The 27,488-nt window shown below is 38.3% G+C and overlaps 3 protein-coding genes across 5 annotated transcripts in view; 1 reads left to right on the top strand and 2 right to left on the bottom strand.

The window, feature by feature from the left end:
• Window positions 1-26: 26 nt before the first annotated feature.
• LOC139951641 (tyrosine kinase receptor Cad96Ca-like) lies at window positions 27-17,951 on the bottom strand. Of its 3 annotated transcripts, none has more exons than XM_071950614.1 (13): window positions 17,653-17,951; window positions 12,450-12,563; window positions 11,523-11,636; window positions 10,056-10,196; window positions 9,274-9,431; window positions 6,591-6,774; window positions 5,736-5,846; window positions 4,490-4,680; window positions 3,456-3,578; window positions 2,873-2,984; window positions 2,271-2,367; window positions 1,734-1,833; window positions 27-1,218 (listed from the first exon to the last, which is right to left on the bottom strand). In XM_071950614.1, the coding sequence occupies exons 1-13, from the start codon at window positions 17,705-17,707 to the stop codon at window positions 1,135-1,137; spliced, it is 1,584 nt and encodes a 527-aa protein (XP_071806715.1). In that variant the 5' UTR covers window positions 17,708-17,951; the 3' UTR covers window positions 27-1,134. The 3 variants fall into 3 exon arrangements, with proteins under 3 accessions (XP_071806715.1, XP_071806716.1, XP_071806717.1); XM_071950615.1 differs by having other exon boundaries at window positions 9,274-9,428; XM_071950616.1 differs by lacking the exon at window positions 11,523-11,636.
• A 709-nt stretch (window positions 17,952-18,660) lies between these two features.
• Window positions 18,661-25,815, top strand: LOC139951642 (uncharacterized). The gene is made up of 4 exons (XM_071950618.1): window positions 18,661-18,795; window positions 20,008-20,075; window positions 20,967-21,155; window positions 21,932-25,815. Exons 1-4 carry the CDS (start codon window positions 18,752-18,754, stop codon window positions 22,186-22,188), a joined length of 558 nt encoding a protein of 185 aa, XP_071806719.1. The 5' UTR covers window positions 18,661-18,751; the 3' UTR covers window positions 22,189-25,815.
• LOC139951638 (fibroblast growth factor receptor 3-like) overlaps window positions 21,047-27,488 on the bottom strand; it is a 92,186-nt gene continuing 85,744 nt past the window's right edge. Inside the window, exon 22 of the transcript XR_011787814.1 lies at window positions 21,047-21,134. The gene's annotated coding sequence lies outside the window, so the exon portion shown is untranslated. The remainder of the gene's footprint in view (window positions 21,135-27,488) is intronic.

Genomic DNA, 27,488 nt, shown 5'->3' with positions numbered 1-27,488 from the left:
CAATTAACAATTGACTCCGAAAGAAGTACACAATTGATATTTTATTTTATATGATTCTATATGTGCATAGTATTTAAAAAGGTCTTTTAAAAATCGTTAAAATCGTTAAAATCACAGAAATTATTTGAGGCACCAGAACGAAACGGTAGGTGGCAGCAGACAGACCAGAACCTTTGAGCTACGTCACTCAGAGCACGCGAAACATTCTAAGGCCCCTCCAAAACTACGGCTTCGGCTCCAGTTTCAGCTGTCTATAGCTTTGCCCCGCAGTTGTTTTGAAAACGCCTTGCGTTTACGCGCTCAGCGCTTCAGACGAGAGGACGGAGACTGAAGCCGAATCCAAAGCCGAAGATGGATTCCAAGAAAGGGCCAAAGAGAAATGGCAGTTCGTCTAGTCTGACGCCACCTAGCGTCACTGGAAGTCTTGTTAAAGATTAATCTAGAAAGTAAACACGATGCCATACAATTTGTTTTACATTTAATTACAATGAGATAATATAAAAAATAATTATGTACAAATTATCACGAGCTGTGCTAATTGATATTCACGACGCTACACTAAAAACTAAAAAAATGTGACATTTCCACTTTAACTAGTGAAAACAACTAACTGAACATCTTGTAAGAATAGGAAACTTAAGTTTTCTTTTCAAACCTGAAACTATATTTTAAATACATATTTCAGCACTTTAAAATGTAATATTATTTGATGTAAAAAAATTACTTTTATATATGCACTTGACACCTTTTGTTACTGTCAAAGACCAGTAATCTCACCAGTATGTTGAAAACCAACATATCGATAAAATAACAAATCTGTAAAGATTTTGACTCAATTGGTTGTCATGGAAACTACAAGAGAAAAACAAAAGACAAATTAAAACGCCCTTGATGTTGCACTAATGTGCGTTGAGATTCCAGAATAAACCGCTTCAGGCTTGAAGCCGTTTTTAGATACAAATATTTTACTCCAGAGGGTGCCGTTTCTCACAATGTTGTATACTATCAACAGCTCTCCATTGCTCGTTACCAACTTAGTGTCTACGCTAATTATTTTATGTAATAACCAAGTCCACTCTCGTCCCCTAGATGTTGGGGATATGCTTTATACAGATTGTAAAAATAAAGTTGAATTTATTCTGATTCTGAGCTGCTTTGCTGATCGGGTTCGAGGTAGACGTAATCATCTTTGTTGAGACTCGTCATCTCCAGATAGCCCTGGAAAAAAAAACAAATAAAAACACTTACTTTGCAATTATTCTAAAAGATAATGTTTCACAGAATATTGGTAAATCAGAGACTTTGGAACGATTGGTGGCAGTAGACTTATATCTGGCTTAGTGTAAAAACATTAGAATCAATGCAGTACAGCCAGTAGGACGAAACAAACTCAAATTTACATAATGTTAAAAATGCTACTGTAACAATAAAATTACAATAAAATTTTTTGGAAGTGAGGATCAAAAAACGAACAATAATAAGATGTTTGTGAATCATGGAGACTTTTGGACGCTTGGCGGCAGCAGAATTACCAGAACCTATCAATTGTTTACATTATAGTTCTGAGCACGTGCACATTACCGAGAACAAGTCTGTTGCAGTCAGAAGTCGCTTGGCAAGTCTGCTGCCACCTAGCGTCCCAAAAGTCCCCAATTGGGCAATAAACTAATGCAGCACCCCCCCCCCCCCCTTTGGTGCATTAACTTTATTGACTATTGTAACTAAATACAAACCGTTGCATCTGTCAGTAGTATATCTAGCTTGGAGTGCAGCTTCGTGAAGTCCGGTCGCTCGCTGGATTTCTCCTTCCAACAATCCATCATTATTTTGTATCTAATAAAACGGTATAAATGCATCATGATATTAATACTAATTATCATCTTGTGCAATATTTGTATCTGTAACTTTGTGATATTGGTGGTGCTTTTTAAATGGTGGTGCTTTTTAAACTTGTGCGAGAGCAATGTCATTTCTTATTTTTGGAGAATAATAAAGTTTCTTACGTCTTATGTCTTATACTAAACAAATATTGTAATATAATATAGCACAGAATCAGCCTTAAAAAGGCGTCCATGGCCCTTCACACAATTAATACTACATGTAAGAAATACACATGCAAAAATAATGTTACTCCGCGCACATCTCTCAGCCAATGATAGGTCTTCATTGACCTCATTGAGGGCGCTGTTGGGGGCTTGATGCGCTTGAGGGCGCTGTTGGTGACGTCATGCAAGGGATGTTTAAGAATAGACATGGCGAAGCAATCTTACATGTCATCACCGCAGTGTAACGGCTTTGGTAGTCTGTAGCCTTTCTGGAGTTCACTTATCACCTTCTGTGACGACATGCCAGGGTAGGGATGCGATCCTTCAAATAAGTAACATAGAACATGGAAATAAATTACTAAGCTCACAGGAAAGTTTATAAATTTGTGCTCTAAAAACCACTCGGTCATGACACCTTTAAAGGCAATGGACACATTTGGTAATTGTCAAAGACCAATCGTCTCACTTGGTGTATCTCAACATATTCACATCATACAAACCTGAAAGTTTGAACTCAATTGGTCGGCAAAGTTGCGAGAAAATAATGGAAGAAAAAACACCCTTGTCTAAAAAAAAAACTACGTCACTTCAGACCTATACATCGATACCTCATGCAATGAGAGATATACAGCAAAAGGTGCTACCACAATTTCTATACATTGATACCTCAATGAACTAAAGTAGGTCTTCCGAATTCCAAATCTACTCCGCGGCAGTAGAATAAAAGAGCATGACAAGTTCTCAAAGAACAAATCTACTCAGCAAACACACAAACCACGGTGTTACCGCAAACTGAATATACATTGACGAATGTAGAAGATTCTTACCTAGGGTTACAAGTTCCCATAGCAGAACGCCGAACGACCATACGTCACTCTTTGATGTATACATGTTATTGATCAGCGACTCGGGAGCCATCCACCGAACCGGTACCCGTCCCTAGATAGTTATAATTAGACCAAGTTAGTAAATCAAATAATGTAATGTGTAATAACTACAGCTGTTTTCCTGTTTTATTCATTTTTTTTTAGTCTTCGAGAAAGACTCTGCTAGGGTCAAAACGTCAAGCCATTAACTATTTTTTTGCATTGATATATTAATTTACACTTCCAATGATGATGATGAAAGAAAACATCTAAAAATAATTAGGTCTGAAATGTCATATTTTGTGGCAAATAATAAAACTAATTTCCCGTTTGAAATTTATCGCTCAGTGAGCTTTGTATTCATTCTTATTTTTAATCGATGTCATGCAATATGTGTAATCGGTGTATTACTATTTTTGTGACCCAGATGGCCGATCGATCTCAAATTTCTACAGGTTTGTCAGTTATTGTATATGGTCGATTACATAAAGTGCTTACACTGCCAAAAACAATTCTGATGTTTCCTTAATAGTTGTTATCTTACCCGTGATTGCATTTCGTATTGGTTTTTCTCGGCTATATCCCGAGCCAAGCCGAAGTCCGCCACCTTGCACACTAGGCCGTCTCCTAGGAGGATGTTACGGGTGGCTAAATCGCGATGAATGCACTAGAAATAAAGTACGGGACATTTGTTATAGACTGGCTGTGAGCAAACCAAATGGCGACACTTGCCCAAGATCGTCATAGTTGGAGGAAACTTGTAGTCACCTTTTTTGAAGACGAAGGATGATGACGATGTTTTTGGCCCAATGACAAGGGCTCTATTAAATGTAAAGCGCATTGTTGAGACGTTTTTTGTGTGTGAAATGCGCTATAAAAGAACTTGTTGAAACACTGCAAATAGGGTGTAAAAAATAGCATATGATGCGCGCTGTCGTTTTGGGGTTTGGATTTTTTGTAAAAAAACCCAAACATTTATTCTTCTCCAAATATAACATAATATACAAAGAAGTATACTTTCATACTGAACATTCTTTGTCCTTTACTCCTATGGGTTCATAGCCACCAATTGTTTCTGAAATAGAAACTTTGGGATATTTGTTTGTACTTGTTTTATGCCTCTAAAGAAGGTCCGGTTTGGATCGAAAGCTAAGGCCATCTACCCATACTCGTTATACTTATTATTATGCACAATAGTATATATTGGCGATATAAAGTAGGTTTTATCGTTTGGAATGAGTTATGGCACCTAGTTTTGGATCCTTCTCTAATGAATTCTGACCAAGACTGTTAGCGTACTCTCTTATGTAAAAGCTTGAAAATGTCACTCTCTTGTCCGAGTGGTGTCATTTTCCCTCTTTTGAGAGTGAAAGTCAATCTGTATTACTCTTTTGGGGTTAAATTGGAACGAACTTCACTCTATATCGAGTTGAAAGTACCCGACTTTCACTCTTAAAAGAGTTGTCCGCCATGATGGCTCTTTGCAAGAGTGGTATGGCGGACAAAACGAGTGGTTTTTCATTTTGTTTACATTAAGAGTATAGACCATAGAGTTATAACTCTATGGTATAGACCTACCTGTTTGGACGCCAAGTACTCCATACCACGAGTTACCTGGCAGGCAAAGGTTAAGATCTCCGTAGGGGTAAGGTTATCTTTATTGAACTCAGCCTTATTTTGGTAAGCAGCCTCCGAACCAGTCCTGATGTGCCTCAGGTAGGTTTGCATATTGCCGTGTGGAACGTACTCCAATATAATGTAAGATGGTTCTGGAAATATACATCAGAGATATAGATGTTATATATAGAAGAGTTTGTGATAACACCATGTAATAATCTCTAAATGTGTTGGGGTGGTTCTGAAAAGAACCGTTGGTTTAACTCGACGTTTCGATCAGTATGCTCTAATCGTCTTCTGGAGAAGGCTGGACTCAGATGCTGCATGCTGCTTAAGTACTGGGCGGCGGATTAGCTTGGTGATGCACGAAGGCGGGAAGTTGAACTCGATGTGTCAAACGGGCACCAGTTACATGCAATTTGTGGCATATAGCACCGAGTTGAAGCTCTGGTGTTTCTGATCAGCAGAGTGTGGGTTCGAGACCCTGTCTTGACACTTGTTGTTCTCTTAAGCAAGGCACTTAACAGGAATTATATTAACTTAATTAGTTCTTGGGAAATATGTAGGATAATCCATCAAGTGCAAGGGTTGAACTACTTGTGCACATGGTGTAGGCTCTAATTTCAGGCTATTTATTAATTTAAAAAAATCAGATTTTTCAAATGGCAAAAGAATCGGAGAACAAAATAGTGTATTAAGGAAGAATATCACATACGACTTAACCATTATTACTGCTTCCTTCGGGTGGGACATAAAGCCGGAGGTGCGTGTATTGTAAAAAAAGAAATTACACAAAAGACCACAGTCCCTACTGTACTATTATTTTATTAAAGAGAAAGGGCTCGCCCTGTGTCTGGCAGTGCATTTACCTCTGAAGGCTGAACTTGGCAAAAAAAAAAAGGAAAGGAAAAAGGAAACATTGTGTGTTTTACAGTGGAATTTCACTGGGTTTAAAACTTGTAACGTTTCCCTTTTTTAAGGACTTTATCTATTGGAAAGTGAGCCCCACTTTCCAAGTTCATCACAAAACTGAAATTTACTTTATCTTGAAATCGAGTCCAGGGGTGGATTTCACTGAAAGACTGGTCTTATCTCGAGTTAGGACAAGTTACTCGTTCTAACTCAGGACTAGCCCTACGTTTTTAATATCTCCTGAGTCCTAACTCTTTGTGAAGTCGAGTCCAGGTCTCAAGTTGATAGTACCTACCTCTCTCTGTACAGCAACCTAACATTGAGACGACATTAGGGTGTGGCTCCAGCGACATGTACAGATCCAGCTCTTTCTTGAAGTCACTTTTGTCCGTTGGCGTAGCTGTATCTATTAACAACACGAAGGAAATAAAAATTAAAGCACACACTGTGCAACAAGGGTTACATTTCCACCTTTTGGTGACATCTTGAGTTATAGATTTAAAGGGTCTTTCAGGAACAGTGTCATCAGTGCAAGAGAAGTAGATCAAAAAGCATTACCTATTAGTTGTTTCTTGATAAAGGTTTCTATGTTTTGTCCTCTATGTTTTGTTTTGTACGTTCGTGGTTTGTTGTGAGTGCATATTAATGACATGAAAAAAACGAAAAAAAAAAAAAGAAAAAAAAACAAAAAAAAAAACAGGACTTATTTTATCGGGAAAGAATCAGCAGTTTTTGTCACCACAGGCATGAAAAAAAGTCTGATTCAGAAAAAAAAAGTCTGAAATGTTGCATCCTTTATATACTTCACCGAGGCAACGAAGGCGCGTGCCTCCATAACTACATTGGTGCCCTTGAAATCCAGTAGAAACTTAACATTTCCTCACAGGGTGCTCTTTAACCAGGAGAAAATGCCTTGGTGCCCTTACCCTTTCAAAAACGAAGCATACATGCCTGATATCCTGATAGACCTTTATCATGCTGTCTCCATCTTGGTCATGTTCCTCGTATCGAACAACAATAATGAATGCTAATAATCATTTCGCAAATAGGAACCAGACTATTTTGTTCTTCCAGCCTCGATTTGGTAACATTGATATATGGTAGAAATTCAAGACGGTTGCACCATGAAAGGTCTATAGAGCGAACTTACCTTTCAGCATCTTCACGGCTACAGTGGTGTTAACTCCCCTGTGTACCAATCCTTCAGCTTCGGCTTTGTAGACCACAGCAAAAGACCCACTACCTATGATCCCAAAGAGGTGTAACATGTCTCGGGGAAACTCTGACTTGTTACCAGTTGTTGGTGGGTTCCTATACGTGTTTGCTTGGCGATGCTGAAAAGCGCAAAGACACCCATACTTAATTAATTAGGTGGGACATTTTCCGTTTTCACGCAATCACATTTTCATTCGATGTGAAATAATATAGTATCTAATTTACTTCTTGAAAAGGGGCCGGCCTGGTGTGGAAAATTGTCCCAAATACGTTTGTGGTAACACCATGATAAATACTATGATTATTAGTTTGTGACAAGAAAAGAATATCGTCTGCTTGTCGTATTCTTGTCCGTCATTTTAAAACCACCCGCCCACACCTTAGAAGTACATTATTAGTATTTATTTTTAGTGTTCTTATTTTTTATTCGGCCAAAATAAAAGACAATAACATTCACAAAAAATACAGTATATACTTCAAGTAAACAGAATTAGGAAAACTGGTATATTCAATATGAATAATTACAAATGTTCGCTAACGAAGGCCGCACACAACTCGTTCCACTCTGAATTGTTGGCAAACGATGTCAATGTTTGCGGAAGTGGAACGCTCCCCGAGTACATAATGGCCTTCCAACCTCGATCTGGATTACGTTGATTCTGTCATGAGAATGGACTTCACGGGTTGTCGTCTTCCAGTATGACGTCACCACGCCGTCATCTTTAAAACCGATGAAGAATCAAAAATAGAAAACGCACACGCGCTGCACACAGGCTGGTTCAATGAGCGACCTTCTCTTAAGCCTGAACATCTGACGTCACACTATTCAGCCCATATGTTCATAATAATTACTTTTGAGATTCGCAGTTAAAACCAACGTACATGTGTGTATACATGTAAAACCAACACCCGTCCTTATCCTTAGGGGAATAGTCTACTTTCTTTTAACCTCTAGCCGAGGGCGCCCTACTCAAGTGACGTCATGATCAACATGTCTATACTATCTATCTAGCCTATGTCGCTCCACTGGAGAAAGAAGGGTGCTTCATCATCATTCCACCTCGATCTTTCCTGTGCTTCTCGCAACCATGTAACGGTTCCGAATTCTCTGATGTAGTCCATCCAACGCCTGCTTGGTCTGCCTCTACGTCTCGTATGTGTTCTCGGGGTCCATTTCGTAATACAATGTGTCCATCTGTTGCCATGGCGCCTTGCAAGGTGCCTGCCCACCTCAATTTCTTTGTTTTTCCTGTATGATGTTCCTGGCATTTGTCTTCTTTCGTACATCCTCATTTCTGACCCTGTCCGTTCCCGTGTAACTCCTACCATGATCCCCGACAGGTCTATACACAGTTTCGATTTCAGTTTTATCCATTGCACATTTGTTAATTAATTTTATCTGTTTTATCTATTTATTCGACACCCAAAAGCGGTAACCGCCATTTACAGGTATCATTTAAAAACAACACAGATTATAAAACCAGTACAAATATTATCTGTATAAGTTGAAAATTACAATAAAACAAACTCAATTCAATTACTTCTGTGACGTCACTCTATAATTGATGAAAGTGTAGATCATTTTTACGACTCTACACTAAACTGTAGATTCGTTACAAACTTAAAAGTAGGATTTCAAACTTTGCATGGTGGCAATACAATATGGATAGGTTTGCGGTAACCCCATGTAATGACCAATGAGTTGGGGTGGTTTTGAAACTAAGAACCATTGGTTTCAACTCTAAAAAGTGATAGTTAAACTTGAATTGACTCTTTCCAAATTGAAAGATAGCATTTTGTGCAAAACACAGCTAAAATTATTTAATAATAATGATAATAATAATAATATTTATTCGGGCAAACACATTTACAAGCACATGTGCACGAATTAACAATATTTAAGAAAACAAAGTAAAACAACAGTAGGGTGCCCAGGAGAACATTAACGTAAAAAAAAAAACTATCGCCAAAGGCGTATGTCTTCTCGCCAAAGGCGTATGTCTTCTCACCCCCCCCCCCCAAAAAAAAAAAAAAAATACATTAAGGCAAGAGAGGGCAATATAAAAAAGGTACAGTAGATAATACAAACCACTGAATCATCGAACATGGATATACACAGATATACACATTTTAAAGGAGATTGTTAAAGGCAGTGGACACTATTGGTAATTGTCAACGACTAGCCTTCATTTTTGGTGTATCTCAATATATGCATAAAAAAACAAACTTGTGAAAATTTGAGATCAATCGGTCATTGAACTTGCGAGATAATAAGGAAAGAAAAAAAAACTCGCCACACGAAGTTGCGTGCGTTTGGATGGTTGATTTCGAGACCTCAAGTTTTAAACTTGAGGTCTCGAAATTAAATTCGTGGATTATTACCTCTTTCTCGAAAACTCTGGCACTTCAGAGGGGGCTGTTTCTCACAATGTTTTATACCATCAACCTCTCCCCATTACTCGCCCCCAAGAAAAGTTTGATGCTAATTTTATTTTGAGTAATTACCAATAGTGTCCACTGCCTTTAAAAAGCAAGTATATAGACACCAAGGTGGTTCTTGAGCTTATACAATAAGGGGCACATATGAAATTATAAAAAAAATCCTCCAAAGACCTTACCTTTTGTGTTTTCATCTCCCGCCCGTTCTCAGCTTGCTGCGGTGTACCATTGCGACCGGCCCGAGACCGCCTTACATAGCAGACGAGGGCTATAGCTATAAGCAACAGCAGGAACACCACACCAACAGAAACGGCTATGGCGATTGTGGTAGTGTCTGCTTTGCCAAAGAAAAAAGGAAACAAATTTCACAAAGTCGTTCACGATTTTTGATCACAGATGTAGGTGGTGATTTGCCTTGATTTTAACGATAAAATGATTGATTTTGAGGTAAAAGAATATTCTCACAAACGCAGGCCTACTACAGAACGGTATATTTTGGTCTATTCACACACATAACTACTTGAATTGTTTGGGATAAGACTTTGTAAAACCTTCTCCATATGGGGACTATTTAACATTGCTTAGGCCAACGGGAGACTTTTGGCTCAAATTGGTTCCAAGTTGCAAGAGAATAATCAGGCTTAATGTCTAGGTCTTTTAATATTTGAGTAAGAAATTACCTCTTTCTCAAAAACTATACGTTTTTTGAGCCGTTTCTAACAATGTTTTTATACTATCAAAAGCTCTCCATTGCTCGTTACACTTTCGTATTATTATACTACAGTGAAGTTAGTGCCTTCTTGCAGGTAAGATTTGAGATATGAAGCTTTGACAATGTTTTGCCCTAACTCCGTATCTGTGTACAGCAGAGGAAGAGTCCTAAATAGGGCTTTTACTAAACGTGTCCTTTTCTCTTCAGGGTCGAGCACTCTGATATGTTTTTGGAATCCTCATCACTTACTCGTCGGACTGCCGCTCTGACAGTTTTTCCCGCTTAAACCCGCATCACATTGGCAGTTGTAGTCGTTGTAGTTTGGTGTTGGTGAACACGTACCCCCATGCAAACAGGGATTGGGTTGGCATGGTGATGATGCTTGCTGTTCTGTATGGATACAAACATGAAACAGTCGCTATATGAGGACATTATCCTTCCTCCTATGGGCTCTTTTTGAAACCACGGATTCTTGGTTCAGGCTCTCGCTTAAGTGTCATCCTTCATAACCTTCAGAAATTTATACACTGTGAAAAACGCCTGAAGTGGCTTTCTAAACATACAGTTTATCATGCATGCAGCAGGCTATACCTAATGTTTTAAAAATTTGCGTTTTGGGTAAGATTCCCAAGGTCAATTGAATCAAGTCTAGATTTGAACTTCAAAGTCGAAATTTTCTCTTTCATGTCAGCTGGTATGGGATTCCATTCACCATTGGTATGGTGTATGGGTAAAGTGAGAACTCAGTGTAGTAATCTTTATTTACTGTAGGCTAACTCTCTTTTTAGGTGATCATTTCTAGATTGTCTTTTGTGGGTTGATTCGTCCGCGTGACTGAAGCCTTGCCCAATAGCAATTAACTAAACAAAATGAGCCAAAAACGTCTAAACATTAAATGTTTGGGTGTCTGGCTGCAACTTTGCCTGTATAACTCAACAGGGCCCAATGTCATAGAACTGCTAAGCACACAAATTTTACTTAGCATGAAATTTCTTCCTTGATTAAAACAAGATTATCAACCAAATTTCCACGTGATTTTCAGGATAAGCAAACAACAGCTGAATACCAGTAACAATTAATATGCAACAAAGGGAAATTTGGTTGGTAATCCTGTTTTTATCAAGGAAGAAATTTCATGCTAAACAAATGTGTGTGCTTAGCAGCTCTATGAATATGGGCCCTGGTGACATGGCAACCCAGACGTATCGGTGCAAACCAACCATTTATAGTAAACTTCAGTCACATATTTTGCAAGTTATTTAAGTAAGCGTCAGTTAACGTCTGACTTAAAGTGTTAGTGTTACGTTAATATCTCAACAATTTTTGGGGGTTTCTAGCTAGCTTTTGCAAAAAGCCAGGTCTGTTTTTTTTTTATTTTTTTTATTTTTTTTTTTTAAAGCAACAATGACATACTTATCAAAGGGATCAGGGAACAATTAAGATCTTAAGCAGAATATATTGCTTTAACAGCAAATGTCTACGCTAAGCGAAAAATGGGTGGGGCACTAGTTACACCAATGCAAACTTGATGCAGTTTATGGTTCCAGATTCTCCCATAAGCAACATTTTGTCCATGTCTTTCCTGGGAAGCTTATCAAACGCATCCAGCGTCTTACATTTTGTAAGAAAAGTACACTCTTGTTACAATTTAGCAAGGGTCCCCTGCGAAACTGCTCTCGTGTGAAAGGGTTGTTTTGACGTCTAGACCAATCTTACCGTCGCACACCGTCCCAGTCCAGTTCATTGTGCACTCACAGTCGAACCCTGAGTTTGATGCCACGCATGTTCCACCGTTTTTGCAAGGGTTTGATGAGCAAACTTCAGTAGTTTCTGTACATTAATGTTAATCGTTATGGATCAAGGAGCCAGTGTTAACAAGCCATGCATGATTTGTCTTTCTAAACAGTCAGCCATTTTAATGTTATTCCCCTAATGAAAAGTTTGTGTGAGCAAAAAAATGTTTAGCGTCCTGCCTTTTTGAAAAAGGGAAGAAGTGCATTTTTATATTTTAGTTTAGAACTTCACATAGAGCCAAATAAAAACACAATTTTAAGCGTCCTGCCTTTTTGGATAAAAGGAAGGAAAATGGCATTTATGTCTTTTAATTTTTTTTTTTTTTTTTTTTACTTTTATCGTTAAAATGTGTCCTTTTTCCACAAGAGAAAAAAAGGGAAGACAGACTCCAACAAAGTAAGCTGGCGGGAACGCTAAACATGTTTTTTTTTAGTTTGCCTAAAGCTGTATTTAGTTTTGTAAACAAACAAAGCAACATCCGGGAACCTGTCGAAAGCAATGTATTATTTGCTGATAACCCGTTTCTGCTTAGCAAGTTAGATGTTATGCAATTCAATTAGTAAGTTTTGAGACTAAGAGTTGGCACTTAGATCGTTCAAATGTGTTTTTTTTTTCTCAAAAAATAACAAAGAAGGTATAGCCTCTGTAAAGAAAGCTGGTGGGGGACGCTATACATGTTTCTTTGTTAGTTGGCCTAAAACTGTAATACTTGGTTAGCAAATAAATCAACATCTAGCAGAGACCTGTCGAAAGCAATGTATTATTTGCTTCCAACCCATTTCTGCTAAAGCAAGTTAGATGTTAATGCAATTAAAATTGCAAGTTTTGAGACTAAGAATGTGTACTTACCACATGTCATACCAGTCCAACCTGGGGTGCACATACACGTAAAGTCGTCTCCATTATTTGTACTTGAACATTCTCCTCCATTTTTACATGGGTTCGACATGCAACCTGCATCCACTGTCAAACACACATAATCAAGGTGTACGTTAATGACAATAGTTTGAATTCTATACGGGCCGTTGCTTAATTATCTGTTGTTTGATGTATTCACTGTATTTGTTAGAAAATAGAATTAGCAGTTGCAAAATGCTTATCAACACTACATGGATCTTTATTATAAATTGCTATCTATAGACGCACAAAAGAATTAAATGAATGGACCGACGCGCGCCAGTAGTCCAAACGTATGTTTCGAACCTTGGAAATATAAGGAAGGAAGGTTGGAAATATAAATGTACAGATTTGGACATTTTCAGTTTAAATTAAAATGCTACACAGTTTTAGGAAAGCCTTTATACTTTTCATCAAAGGTGATTATTTTGCATGTCTAGCGTTGTTCCCCACAAGCCTTAGTTTGTTCACGGAGGCATAAATGAGAGGTTCCTCCATGGTTTGTTGTTGTGGGTGGGGGGGGGGGGGGGGGGGGGGCTAGCCCAGCTTTCACAGACTGGCACCAAAATCCCTGCGAGCCCGAGTCATCGTAATACACCAGCGCGTGTTTGTACAAGAATGCCGTCATCAACTGTTGTTATTCTTAACTTGGTCGCATGGGCGTTTGCTAACAAAGGTTTGACGGATGAGTAACATTCTAAAGAGATAATTGTGTGATTGGCCAAGGCCACCATGCTAACATGCCGGTTGGAATAAGTAAACTGGTGCGAGTCACGGCAGCGTGCCCATTTTGAATTTTATTACAGCAGCAACATGGGAACTATGTGAAAAGTCGAATCTAACCAGTTCGTTTTAAAATTGTGTGACACCGTTACCACGACTATGGCAGCACAAGGGTGTGTACAGCATGTGTAAGGTTGGAAATATAAATGTACAGATTTTGACATTTTCAGTTTAAATTAAAATGCTACAGTTTTAGGAAATGGGTAAAAAACAATAATATTGCTTATAATAGATGTTAAATTTGCATCGAGGATAAAGAATATTATTATATATTTTTTTTACCCATGTACCGATGTGTGTTATACATAGATATAGAATTAAATAACTAGATCGGCCGCGCGTACATACGCGCCATTGCCTGTGTAGGAAAAAAATGTTGTTCGCCATGGACGCGGTAAAAAATTCACGTTCGAAAGGCGACGCGCGAAAATGAACACGGGAGATAGGCCTTTGACGCGCTAAATGTCACGTGCTGACGGCAATAAGTCACGTGCTGACGGCAACGCACAGAAAATGTACACGGGAGATAGGCAATGGCAGCCCCCATGCCAGAATCCGCGTATGTACGCGCGGCCGATCTAGTTATTCTATTTTATATCTATGGTGTTATATAATATTGCTTTTTATCGTGCGCGTCCGATCTCTGGCTGCATCATTCGCAGACGGCGGTCACCCGTCCTTAGAAATCTGGGAAAAGACTCCTGCCTGAATCTGTATTCACTCTCTAAAAACTCCTGGGTCAGAGTGACCCGGATTTCGGTCCCAAGGAGCCAGACCCGTTTCTGGGTCTGTCTGACCCGGAATCCGTGTCAATGTGACCCGGAATTCGTGTCATTGTGACGTAGAAGTTTGGCTAAGAGCGGGCATTTTGACTCGGATTCCAGGTCACATTGACACGGATTCCGGGTCAAACTGACCAAGTTATGGGTCTGACCACTGGGACCCTATGGGTCCGATCCCCCTGGGACAAATCTGGGCAAATTTTTACCCGGAAGTTTTTAGAGTGCAGATTTAAATATGTATAGGTGAACAAATTATCCAAACCCTATTCGAAGAAAATTTCTTTCTCAAAATAGTTTATACTGCGACAACTAGAAGTACGTTTTTACGGTCATGAAGTTTTGCGTTTTCACCAATCTATGACCCTATATATAGGCATATGCCTTTAAAACTTGACCTTGCAGTATACAAGTAATTTTGTCAGGTCTAACATTGTTGAATTATTTTAACTTACAGACATTTTTTAATTAGAATGTGCTCATCGAGGAAATCGCATTCACGACCTCAATATACATAGGGAATAATTTAATCGGGTTAATTGAACATTAATTTTATTAGCTTTTATCTGACAGTTGGATATTAAAAATAATCCAATATTAATCCGATGATCTCATTGAATAAATATTACACTTTGTTTCGGAATATCGTACAATCTGAAGTGTGTTTCATTATTATTTAGAAAGAAAAATATTGAACAATAGGTTCAGATAAAACTAAAATATGTTCCCAAACATTTTGAAGGAAACGCATGTATACATTTTTTGTAATGTTAGGGTATCCCCAAACCTGCACGGTACAACCGTATTTCCAACGCGGCACTGCACATAACTTTAATCGTAATGGAATAATTGCACAATATTTACATTAAACTTTAAGGCGTGTACACTATAGGTAATTACTCAAAATAATTGTCAGCATAAAACCTTACTTGTTAACGAGTAATTGAGAGCTGTTTATAATATAAAACATTGTGAGAAGCGGCTCCCTCTAAAGTAACGTAGTTTCGAGAAAGAAGTAACTGTCCACGAATTTGATTTCGAGACCTCAGAATTAGATTTTGAGGTCTCGAAATCAAGCATCTGAAAGCACAACTTCGTGTGACAAGGGTGTTTTTTCTTTCATTATTATCTCGCAACTTCGACGACCACTTGAGCTCAAATTTTTACAGGTTTCTTATTTCATGCAATGTTGAGATACACCAAGTGAGAAGACGGGTCTTCGACAATTACCAATAGTGGCCAGTGTCTTTTATTAATCTTTAGCATGTTGCACTGTATGCTATGATAGGACTTAATTTAGTGGTGGAGTGCACCCCTAATAATCAAGGTCTTCCGGGTTGAGTTGTATTGATTAAATACAATGCATTACGGTATCCCATTGTCATCGAAGATTACGGAAATAGTGTTCTTTTAAAACAAGATTATAGGCATAATAGATCGGAGAGGAAAAATCCGGCAGTACACATTAATATACGTACAACAGCCATGGGTACATGCACGAAGTCAAGTTCCCAGACAAAGATTTAGGGAATCACAATATTATTAATATTATTTATTCGGCCAAGATACAAGACAATAACGTTCACAAAAATACAGTATTATACTACAAGTAAACAGAATCAGGAAAACTAGCAAATACAATAGTATAAATCAAAATTGTTAAAATAAAATAAATAATATTGACAAGAACCTGTTATACAAAACGCAGTTTGAATAAAAGGGTGGGAAAGAGAAGGGGTGGTTGGGCAACCAAGCATGACAACGGGGAGAAAAACAAAACAGATACAACAACAACAGCAACCTTCCGAAAGAAGCGACAAATCGTCGCTTGCAGAAAGTTCAGGCTCTCGGGCTCTTATTGAGTGGTGTCAGAGACGTAGTTTTGTTTACTATTTGCTCTATCTCTGTACACAATGTATGGAATGACTTCCCCTTTCATCCAAAATTTGCTTAAAGGCAGTGACATTTTGGTAATTACTAAAACAGATTTTTAGCATAAAAACTTACTTGGTAACAAGCAACGGAGAGCTGTTTATAGTATAACACATTTTGAGATACGGCTCCCTCTGAAGTAATTTTCCACGAATTTGATTTCGAGACTTTAGATTAGATTTTTCGGTCCCGAAATGAAGCATCTGAAAGCACTCAACTTTGCGTGACAAGGGTTTTCTTTCTTTCATTATTATCTCGCAACTTCGACGACCATTTGAGTTCAAATTTCCACAGGTTTGAATATTTTTGTGCATAATGTTGAGATACACCAAGTGAGATAACTGGTCTTTGACAATTACCAATAGTGTCCAGTGCCTTTAATTGGTAACCTTGTACTTGAAAAGATCAGTTTCTGCAGTAGTTTGTTAACAACAATTGAATTATGAATTACCTAAGGAGCAATGGTTATTAGTGGGCAAAGGGAACTTCGAACTGATCTGAACATTTCACAATGGTCACATTTTTAGTGAAAGCATTACAATTGTTATTATGGAGAGAGCGAAAATTCGGGTACGTTCATCGATCGGCGTGGCAGCAATCGTATAGGAGATTAATTGGTTCTTCACATAGTACATTTGCATAGATGTTTAGAGGGATTTCTCTCGATTGGTATTGGTTCATTAAGGTATAAACTCTGTGGGGATATCGACGCCCGTACCTGGGCCCAATTTCACAGCGCTGCTAAGCACACAAATTTGCTTGGCATATTTCTTCCTTGATAAAAACGGGATTACCAACCAAATTATTTTAATTTGTTGCATCTTGCTTGTTACTGGTATTCAGCTGTTGTTTGCTTATCCTTAACAAAAACAGCCAAGCACACTAAAATTAGGCTGGCCAGAATAAAGTTACCAGCCAAAATACCATGGCACACGTGCATGACTGGTACCCTGCTAATTTCTGCTTAACAGACAATATTATTAAGCAATTTCTGCATCAGCAGCTCTATGAAATTAGGTCCCGAAAGGCTTCTTATGGATTCCACAGACATCATCTCACGGACAATAAGACCTTTAAAGGAGTCGTAAGACCATCCTGACTTGTTCTATGGTAAAACCACCGTGCACACAAACTCTTCTCGTTTGGATCTAATGAGCGTTGGAGAATATCCTATCCAGATCCAAAATTGTGAAACTTTGCATGGTGGAAATAAGATATAGAAGAGTTTGCGGTAACACCATGTAATAACTATATCTCTAAATGAGTTGGGGTGGTTCTAGAAAGAACCGTTGGATTAACTCAACGTTTCGATCAGTATGCTCTGATCGTCTTCTGGAGAAGAAGACGATCAGAGCATACTGGTCGAAACGTCGAGTAAATACAACGGTTCTTTTTAGAACCACCCTAACTCATTTAGAGATAGTTATTACATGGTGTTACCGCAAACTCTTCTATATCTTATTTCCACCATGCAAAGTTTCAAATCCTACTTATACAAATTATTATTTGTTATTTTATGCATGTTGGGATACACCAAGTGAGAATACTGGTCAAATTGACAATATTACCAAACGTGTCCAGTGCATCTGTAAATATAAACCATTATTTTGTTAAGTCAGTTTTTGGTTGGAAGTTGCCAATATTTTATTCGATTTTCTTACCATAATAAATTGCTATCAGCAGTAGAAAGCATCGTAAGGATAACACGTTGATCATCGCGAATGTTGAACCACTTTGCAACCACTTCCACACTGTGCATCAATACACGATTATTTTCAATACGTAATATTCCTCTTTCCTCTTCATACGATAAATACTACGGCTGCTATGTCAAAATGAAGAATGACATGTAAAACCACGTTTAAACCAGTATTCCACGTAGAATAAACATGGGTGCACTTACAACCGGCCCCGATAGGTACCACAGTGAAAAAGCAAACACTTAAGTGAAGAAAGGCCGTTCCAGATCACCAAGCCTATTTCTAGTGCGTGCAGACCATAGCCAGTAGAGACGGTTACGCCTGAATAAACCGATCCCTCTGGCTGGACAACAGACGTAGAGAATAAGTTTTCTTTACCCTTATGAATAATTCATATTTTTCTAGGTGTGTTCGGTGACGCAATATTGGTATAAGCCTGTAGTTCCCATGATAAAGATTATAACGGAGATCAATTAGAGGAAACCATATTATATTAATATAATTCCCAGAAGTCACACAATGAATGCAGCATGTATGTAAGGTCGGTCATAAAAATAAAGAATCAGTTGGTAAGATACTGCTTGAGATTTAAATAGGTCGTTGGTTCGAGTCCCATCCCGAGTATTAAATATGCCAATCCATTTTTTCACAGAGCTGGAGAAAGTACCGAGTACAGTGTGCTAACCCACGTCGGTTATGGGTGAAACCAAAAATATGGATACAAATAAATCACAATGAATGCACAAAATTAATTTTGTGCATTATGCATCGCAGACAATACAAAAAGAAAAAAAATATATATATCTATATAAACTTACACAAAACTTGTATAAACTTATTTTTCTCACATTGCGCCTGACATACAAAATGTTTAAAAACGCATAACATACGTTAAAATGAATATCAATGATTTTGAATAATCTCAGCCCATACAAACACGAACACAGTAGTTAGTTCAGAAATCGATACGTAGCGCCCTCTGCTGGTTGGTATTGCTCAGGATCAACAAACAAAACGCGACAACAATACAAGCGTGCGGAAGCTCATTACTCTGAGCACAATGATGTTCCAGTTTTTAGCGGGATTCGTTTCTCTTTTTGATAGGTAAGTATGGTTTGGAAAATCAAAAATCATTGTTACAGTAAGTGACGTGTTAGACTCCCGAACTACATAGTTGACGACATAAGAAATTAGTAACATTGTGTAGGCCGGTAGTTTAAAAGTTTTTCCCGAAATAGATGTAGCTAAGAAAAAGTAGACAGGCCGTACATAGTTCATACTCATTCAATCTTCCATTCGGATAACTTTCCGTATGGCGCCACCACTTTTTCACTCATTTTTACAAAAAGGGATATATCAATCAGGTAAATTAGATACTATATTATTTTATTTCGAATGAAAAAGTGGTGGCGCCATACGGAAACTTTTCCTTTCATTCAATAACAATGTCACGCTACTCTAGCTCAGATGGTCTCAGATAGTTGCGAAAATCGTAACCCTCCTCTCTGCCGTCGGGAGGAGGGTTACGATTATCGCAACTCCATGTGTCGGATCAGAGTCGGACCCCGATTTGAGCTGAGGCACACGTCACTGTGCCTTTTCTTTGTTTATGTGAGTTTGTTTGTGCTCGATTTCACAACAAACTAAAATTACCAAGAAAAATTTGGCCCTAAAAAGTGCTTCGATTTTAAAGGCCAAGGGCACCCAGGTATTTTCTTATTATAACATGAGTGACTTGAATTTCAATTGTGAATTTCTATTGGAGCATTTCAAGGGCACAAACGCATTGACTTGGGGGCATGGACTGGAGGCAATTGCCTCGTTGCCTTCCCTTGAAGTATCAGGCCTGAATAAAGTTATACATTGATTGATTGCTTAACCGCAAAAAAGTCTGGTTGTCATTTATGACAAAATTGCCTGAGAGAGAGAGAGAAAGGGGTACATTGGGAACTTTGTCAAACTTTAATAATCTGCGACAGTTAAAACTATTAGTAATGAAACCATCTCTTCTGTTATTTGTAATCTATGAATTGTCATGATTATGTGGAAAATAAAGTAAAGTATAGTAATAGACCTTATGCACATGACGTCATTTCAGTAGGGCGCCCTCACCTAGAGGTCAAAAGGAGGTTTTTCATTGGCCAGTCCTGTGCGCCGCGCGTACAAACCTGTGCGTTTCGATTGTTTCGTCACCGTTTTTCCACTAAGATGGCTGCTGGATGACGTCAATGCATTATAAGGTCTATAGTATAGTATTACAAATTGATTCATAATAATGTACGTCCATAAATTTATCAATTGTATTATCTTTGCCAGGTCATTCACTACAAAAATGATGTCACTTCTAATGATGCTCTCCACAGTTGTTCTTCTTTCTTCACAAGGTACAGGCAAATCAAAATATACAAAAAGAGTTTGTTCTATTTCAAGTTTTGCATGTTGTGTCGTCTGAGTGGTTTGGTTTACCGAACCCAAGCTCTGGTGTCAGCAGCAGAGTGTGGGTTCAAGTCTGTCATGATCATGACACTTGAGCGGTTGAGCCCTTGAGCAAAGCACCACCCATAATGCTTCATAAAAGTTGGGGAGTAGTGCATTCTGCTCTGCAAGCCAGTCTTCTACCAGTGGATGGTACCCATGCCTACATCCACACAGACTTTGTAGGGGTTTGTTTCAGCCCCCCTTGAGCAGGTGGCAACATGACCCTGGAGTAGGTGGTAAGATGCTCCCAGGAAACGAAGGCAATTGTATAGTGTACTTCTTTGTAAAGCGCTTAAAGAATTAAGTGTTAATTATTAGGCGCTATATAAATCGAAAGTTATTATGTTATTAATGCCCCCTGCCGTCGATTTTCACCAAACTCTTCCTAAATTAGGATTAATCTTAGGACTTGGGACGGGTTCAGTTGTGTATCCAAATACGCAAGACGCATTGAACTCATCTAAAGTAACTCAAGTTATGATTAATCCTAGCGTTTCGTGAAATTGGCTGCTGGCCACTGCCTAACTGCCCTTGAAATGATCATAGGGTGGCCTTTACCAATACAAGGAGAAAATGCCTTGGTGCCCTTGCCTTTTCAAAAAACAAAGTCTAGGATATCAAGCACTATTTTTATCTCGCAACTTCGACGACCAATTATTTGGCTCAAATTAACACATGTTTGTTTTTTATGCATATTATGTTGAAACACACCAAGTGAGAAAAGACTGGTTTGACAATTACATGTACCAATAGTATTCAGTGTCTTTAAATTAATAACTGTTATTTCAATGTCCCAGTTTCTGCTCTGGAGTGCCACACATGTGCCGATCTTTCTCGTCACACTGGACAATCATCCTTAGAATGTGAAGCATCTTACCTTAAGAACCACACCAGCGAGCTCTTACAAGGATGTGCAGTCCCTCCCTCTGGATTCACGACCCGCTGTACTAAATTTGGTGGCGAGGCTAAACACAAAAAAACAGCTGGTGAGTACATACTGGAGATTTTGTGACACTGGGTGGCAGCAGATACAGTTTTAATCTATTGTTTATCAGGCCTGGAGGTTCATCTTTTAGAGCACTGGAAATTTTGTGACACTAGGTGGCAGCAGGTACAGTTTTTATCTTTTGTTTATCAGACCTGAAATTTTACCTTTAAGAGTACTTGAGATTTTGTGACAAGTAGGTGGCAGCAGCTTAGGATGACCATCTATAAACGTGATTCACTTGAAATGGAATCGCGTTAAAATACTTTTTCATGCGCGTATACGTGTAAACTTTCGAGAACTTGTATGGTGCTTGCCATACAAGTTCTCCTTGTATGGTGGTTGTAGGGCGATTAGTATACTATTCGTCCTACAAGTACCATACACGTTCTCAAAAGTTTTTAACAAGCATGCACCTTAAGTGGTCACGTTTTGGAGCCAATCAGGGTTGTTTTCCAGCACATCGCTACCCTGGGTTAGTGACAAGCGGTATTGATATGGCATGTTGCCCATCGTAGCAAGGCTGTGGAATTCCATCATTGAGAGGGCAAGGCCATTTTTATTTTGCAAAGGGCACTTTCATTGGAAAAAAACTAAAAGTCTATGGGAAACTTTTGGACAGGAAAGGCCAAGACCAGTCTTTATGGCTTCCTCGAAATTACAGGCCTACTTTTTCATTCTGTTTTTTTATTTTTCCAAATTAAATCTCAACTTGTTGTTGTCTCTTTTCATTCTTGTATTTTACCACTTGGTATCTTTTTATACTTTCCCATTTAGGATCAAGTGTATTAGTGGATGGTGTCTCCAGGGGATGTGGACTATTCAAGGAGTCCTCTATACCAGAAAACAAATGTTATTTTGGAGAAGAGGCTAATCCCTGGCTGCCTTATCTAGTATCCAGCTCAGATGGTGCTACGGTCAATGGAGTAATCTGCTTCTGTGAGGGCTCTGGCTGTAATGGTGTAGCCTTCCTCAAGCCGCTTTCATGGTTGTCCCTAAGTGCACTCACTGTGATGTGTGTATTCCTAAGGTAGAATGCGTTACTCTTTCTTTCTATTCGTTTTGTGTTATGTGTACATGTATCTTGACACGATACTTAATTAGCCTTAAAGGGACACGTTGCCTTGGATCGGATGAGTTCGGCTTAAAAAAAGCATTTGTAACCGTTTGTTATAAAATGCATAATATGGTTAGAAAGATGTTTTAAAAGTAGAATACAATTATCCACACAAATTTTCCCCGAAATTGCGTGGTTTTCCTTTTATTTTGCAAACTAACACGGTAGAGGTAAAAGGAAAACCATGAAATATCAAGGCATGTTTGTGTGGATCAAATTCTACTTTTACAATATTGTATCTTATAAAAAACGATTTCTTATAACAAACGGTTTCAAATGCTTTTCAAAGACCAACTCGACCGATCCAAGGCAACGTCTTCCTTGTTAAAAAGACAAGGCCATTTTCATTATGCAAAGGGCACTTCTATTGTAAATTTTTGAAGGGGCACTAAGGTCAAGGCCAGGGGCAACGGAGGCCACTGCCTTGGCCCTCGGTGGCCTGTGTGTCATTCCAGGCCTGCAGCTTTGTTCTTTCATGTACATGTGTATATTAGGTTATATAAATATGGATGCAAACTCGTCATCATGAAAATCTGTGTGTGCATTTTTAGGGCTGTACGAAACCCAAACAGCCTTGTAGCATTGACGGACTACATTATTAAATGCAATTGTACTTCCTACGCACTACCCTAACTGCTCTTTCTACGCATTGAATTCATCCCGACAGAATCAAACAAAACATGTAGTTGGATTTTGAAGGATTTGGTCACTGGATTAGTTTTAATAATTATCTACGATTACTGAATGACTTGATTTCGGAAAAAAATTCACTATGTCTTCTTCTTTTTACATTTGTTGACAAGATTGTGTAATATTTTGTACTATGACGACAGCCTTAACCACTCTCAATGTGCCTGACAGGAGGATTTTTCATCCTCCTGACCAAAGTATTCAAAATTATTTTAAAGAAAGATTGATTACATTCCATTGCCGTTTCTAATTCATTGTAAAGTTAGGTTGGTATGGTTAATATTTGGTAGTTAAAACAAAGGATGCCTCAAGAGTTAATTAATAATAACTGTACATGTAGCTTGCAAGCCTGAGGGAAATATGTAGATAGAAGGGGTGCTTGATATGAGCACTAGAAACACTGGGGTTAATCCCTACAGTTGTTATAAATTTTTGCTAACAGAACCAAGGATGCCTAGGTAGTGATCTTGCAGGGGTTGCCCTTAACTTTTTTTTCAACTGGCCAGCAGGACCAGTTGGCTTGATTTTTCACTGGTCCGCCAGGTTTTTGACTGGTCCGTCAAATTTTTTTATATGTTTTTTTAACTAAAAAAATACTGTTGTATACCAACTGCTCGATTTTTAATCGCCGCTATTTCAAAATTCAACATGAATTGCAACGTCAACTTAACTGCACTGGAAGCCATACTTTATTTATGTGTACCAAGTTATTGTGTTCGTAAGGGGGCTCACTAATTTGAGAGTATTTTTTCTTTAAAAAAAGTAATAATAATCTTATTAAAATTAATTTAAAAACAGGTCAAATTATTTGTGAGAGCAAATTGGAAAATTTAACATGATCTTTATTTAGGTAATTTTTTAGTCTACGGTTTATTGTAAGCATTGGACATCGAAGTATTCTCAAGTACGAAGAACATTTGTATGAATTTGTTTTTATTGTTTTACTTAACAAAAAAAACCACTTTAAAACCGACTGTTAAAAATATTAACTTTTTATGTATTGCCTTCAAATCTACAGTGGGGAGGGTTTACGTGCGATCGCTTAAGTTATTTTATCATGTATAAACATTGCCTGTTTGTACTTTTAATATTAAGTATTCATAAACACAATACATCGTACCGACAACCGAAGTTCCCAAAATCTTCCCACTTTCGTCCAGAAAAAAACCAACAAAAAGTAGACATCAAAATAGTTGCAACATCCATGGAGAAGCATACGGCGTTTTACGGTATTTTTTTAATTATGTGTACGGAATGGTCGGTGCCGTTGTCTGTTTTGTGAAGAAAAAAATTCATTTAAAAGCAGCAAAAACAACTGCGCCTTTGTTAAACCATGGAGGTGTTGCATTCGAGAACCCAAGTATTTCTTGAAATTTGAACCCGCAAAAAAAAACAACGAAGCAACCGCGCATTATATTTGACCAATAAAACCATGGAGCAAAACTAGATCGCCCACCGATCGCCCGCAAAAAAAAACAAGCCCCAAATAACAAAAAAAATTAAGCAAAATCAGGACGGAAGAACCATACTAATCCCAATTAAATACTCCTTTTTGCTCATCAAGAGTATCCTAACTTTGTAATTTTTGTTCAATGAAGCCTCACCGTCTCGCTCGTTTTTCGTAAACACGCTAGACTCTTTTCCCCACACGGAAATCTGCTCCGTTGACGACGACGACCATGCTGCTGCTGACAGAATGTGTTTTGCTTTGTGGTCTTTTGTCAAGGCGATTGAAGCTAGTTTTGTAAGCTATCGCGTACTTTCACCAATAGAGGGCGTCTATTCTCACGCTATCGAATATTCTGAAACGCCCTCTAGCGATCAATGTTTCTTACACTTTTTGGCACACGTGAACTAATACGAAGACTACAAGCATTTACGTTGCATGATGGGATTTTGCGCTGTGTGTACATGTGTATGTGTTATCGTGGGAAGTTTGCCAGCGTTCAGCGGCACTTCGGGTGATTTTTTTACGTTTTATCCAAACCTTGAGTGAATGTTTTTATGTTTTATTCGAGCCTAAAAATATTTAAATAATAGTCATAGTTCTGTAGTACCGCTGCCGATATTTTTGACTGGTCAGCCGGACCAGTTGGCAAGGTGTTTCAGCTGGTCCGCCGCGATTTCTACTGGCATTTGGCCAGCGGACCAGCGTTAAGGTCGAACCCTGTCTTGATGACTGTAGCTCGCAAGCCTGGGAAACGTTGACGAGAATGCTTGCTATGTGAACAAGAAAAAAACAGGGTAAATCCCTACTTTTTATATATATATCTCTGACAATGTAAACCAGGACGCCTCATAACTTTCTGGTAAGCAATATTTTGTTGTGCTTAGCGAGTCTAATTGCAAGTTGTTGCAAATTTCTCAGCACAAAGCTCTGGGCATATACCCTTCTTGGATAACCCCCCCCCCCCCGAAAAAAGATTAAATCAACCCGAAACCAATTTGAAATAATCATGTCTGTGACCATGCACAATGTGCCAGACCGGGTGTTACCTTTTTCATGTCCCACCCCCCCCCCCCACACCTAAACAGGTTTATGGTGAAAATTTCACATGTCGTTTAAAAGATATATTTATTGCAAACTGTAAAATGTGATTAAAACTGTAAATCCAAACAACAACGAATATTTGATTTTTTTTAAATTATGAAGTAGGACCTACCTCACTGAAAACCATTGTTCGCAGTGGTGTTCTATTTTTGCACAACATTAAAGTTAGCTATGCACCCATTTCAAAATAAAGAAGAAGTTTAATTTTGTATGTTTCCACCAAGTAACCAAGAGTTTTGTAAAATATTTTGGTGGAGCACAACTTGATTAAAAGTCTATATATACATGTACATGTAATTGAAACTGTTGGATATGATCCGAGTTCTATTTTTCGTTTAAATTAATAGAAACCCTTCTCTAATTCGGCTTATCTCTAGACTTTATATATCGCCCTCCAATGTGTAAGTTTCAACTCTTTTTGTCGCTCCAACCCGCAATGATCATGTTCAAGAAACTGCTGAAGACTGATCTAATCAGAGCTCCTAACTTTCCGTTGTCAACAGTCACACAAGGGGGGTGGGCCCCTGCCCAATTAGCCAGTCTTTTTGTGGTAAGGATGACGCTATAGTGTTGCACTGTTTGGTTCAAGTGTCTACAGACAAATTTATCCAAACCTGTGTCATAGTGCTGTGTCCACCATACTCCAAAATGGCTTATTGATGTCTCCCCTAATTTGTCTAGTGTCTTGACTTTTAATCTAATCACATTTTGTGGATGTTTTCAACTAAAAAGCCCCATCCGCAGGACAAAGCAATTATGTAAAGCATTTTGCTGAAGGACACAAGTGCCCTGCCAATGACTCCAACCCAAATTCTGCTGATCAGAAACACCAGAGCTTGAGTTCAGGAAATCTGTAAACAAGGGTGCTTGCTACCTTGTACGTGACCCAGAAACACCAGGGTTAACCCCCTACTCTTCTATTATAAGTGTTCAGGGTGACAAACTACCGATTATATTTACAAATCTGAACAGAGTGATGTACAGTCGACTCCCATTAATACGAGGTCTGCCGGACTGGCCCATTTTCCTCGTATTATCTGAACCTCGTTGTATCCGATCGCGGTAATAATCATTGAACCATGCACAAAGTGCGTGCATAATGGCCGCACGTGTACACAGATGCATTGTGGAGCTGCAATGGACTACACGGGGTAAGGTCCCCATGCCAAATGGATGTCCTGCCAAATTTATCTTTTTAAGTAAAACTTATGCTGGGAACCTAGTCTTGAAATCAAGTCAGTAACTGTTATAATAATAATAATAATAATAATAATAATAATAATAATAATAATAATAATAATAATAATAATAATAATAATAATAATAATAATAATAATAATAATAATAATAACAACAATAATAATAATAATAATAATAATAATAATAATAATAATAATAATAATAATAATAATAATAATAATAATAATAATAATATAATAACAGCATTTATAAAGCGCCATATATCCCAAAAATTGCTCAAAGGCGCTGAAATATGTTATAGTAAGGTTTGCGGTAACACCATGTAATGATTCGATCAGTAGGCCTATGCTGAAACGTTGAGTTGAAACCAACAGTTGTTTTTAGAACCACCCCAACTCATTTAGTGATCATTACATGGTGTCGCTGCAAACCCTACTGTTTCAAATCCTACTTGTCGTGCGGTCTTTTTCGCCGCCTGCCGCTCTGTGTATCATTCCAACTGTAGTTGCTGGGCGGGTACACACATCCTTGATCCCAATATGTGTGAGTCAGTCGCAATTACTGCTACCTACGGTCGTTGCATGAATGTATAATAGTACTGTGACTGTTGCATGAACGTTGGATGTGTGCTCGTAATAGGCAGCACTGGTAGCCAAATACAACACTGACTAATGACAGTTGTCATCAAGTCTACCTGGAACCATATTAATGTAATTAACAATGCATTTTCACTGTTTACCATTCAGGCTTGTACATGTATACTTCGTGTCTGAAAG

The sequence above is a fragment of the Asterias amurensis genome, chromosome 19 (genome assembly GCF_032118995.1).
Source record: "Asterias amurensis chromosome 19, ASM3211899v1".
NCBI lineage: Eukaryota > Metazoa > Echinodermata > Asteroidea > Forcipulatida > Asteriidae > Asterias > Asterias amurensis.
This window is presented reverse-complemented; position numbering and strand designations above follow the sequence as displayed.

Coding starts and splice junctions, on each gene's coding strand:
- LOC139951641 (XM_071950614.1), bottom strand. CDS start 17,707: ATGATCAACGTGTTATCCTTACGATGCTTTCTACTGCTGATAGCAATT. Junction 2,985..3,455: donor AATACGAAATGCAATCACGG/GTAAGATAACAA, acceptor ATAACTATCTAG/GGACGGGTACCGGTTCGGTG. Junction 1,834..2,270: donor TTACACTGCGGTGATGACAT/GTAAGATTGCTT, acceptor CCGTTTTATTAG/ATACAAAATAATGATGGATT.
- LOC139951642 (XM_071950618.1), top strand. CDS start 18,752: ATGATGTTCCAGTTTTTAGCGGGATTCGTTTCTCTTTTTGATAG. Junction 18,796..20,007: donor TTCGTTTCTCTTTTTGATAG/GTAAGTATGGTT, acceptor TATCTTTGCCAG/GTCATTCACTACAAAAATGA. Junction 21,156..21,931: donor TAAACACAAAAAAACAGCTG/GTGAGTACATAC, acceptor TTTCCCATTTAG/GATCAAGTGTATTAGTGGAT.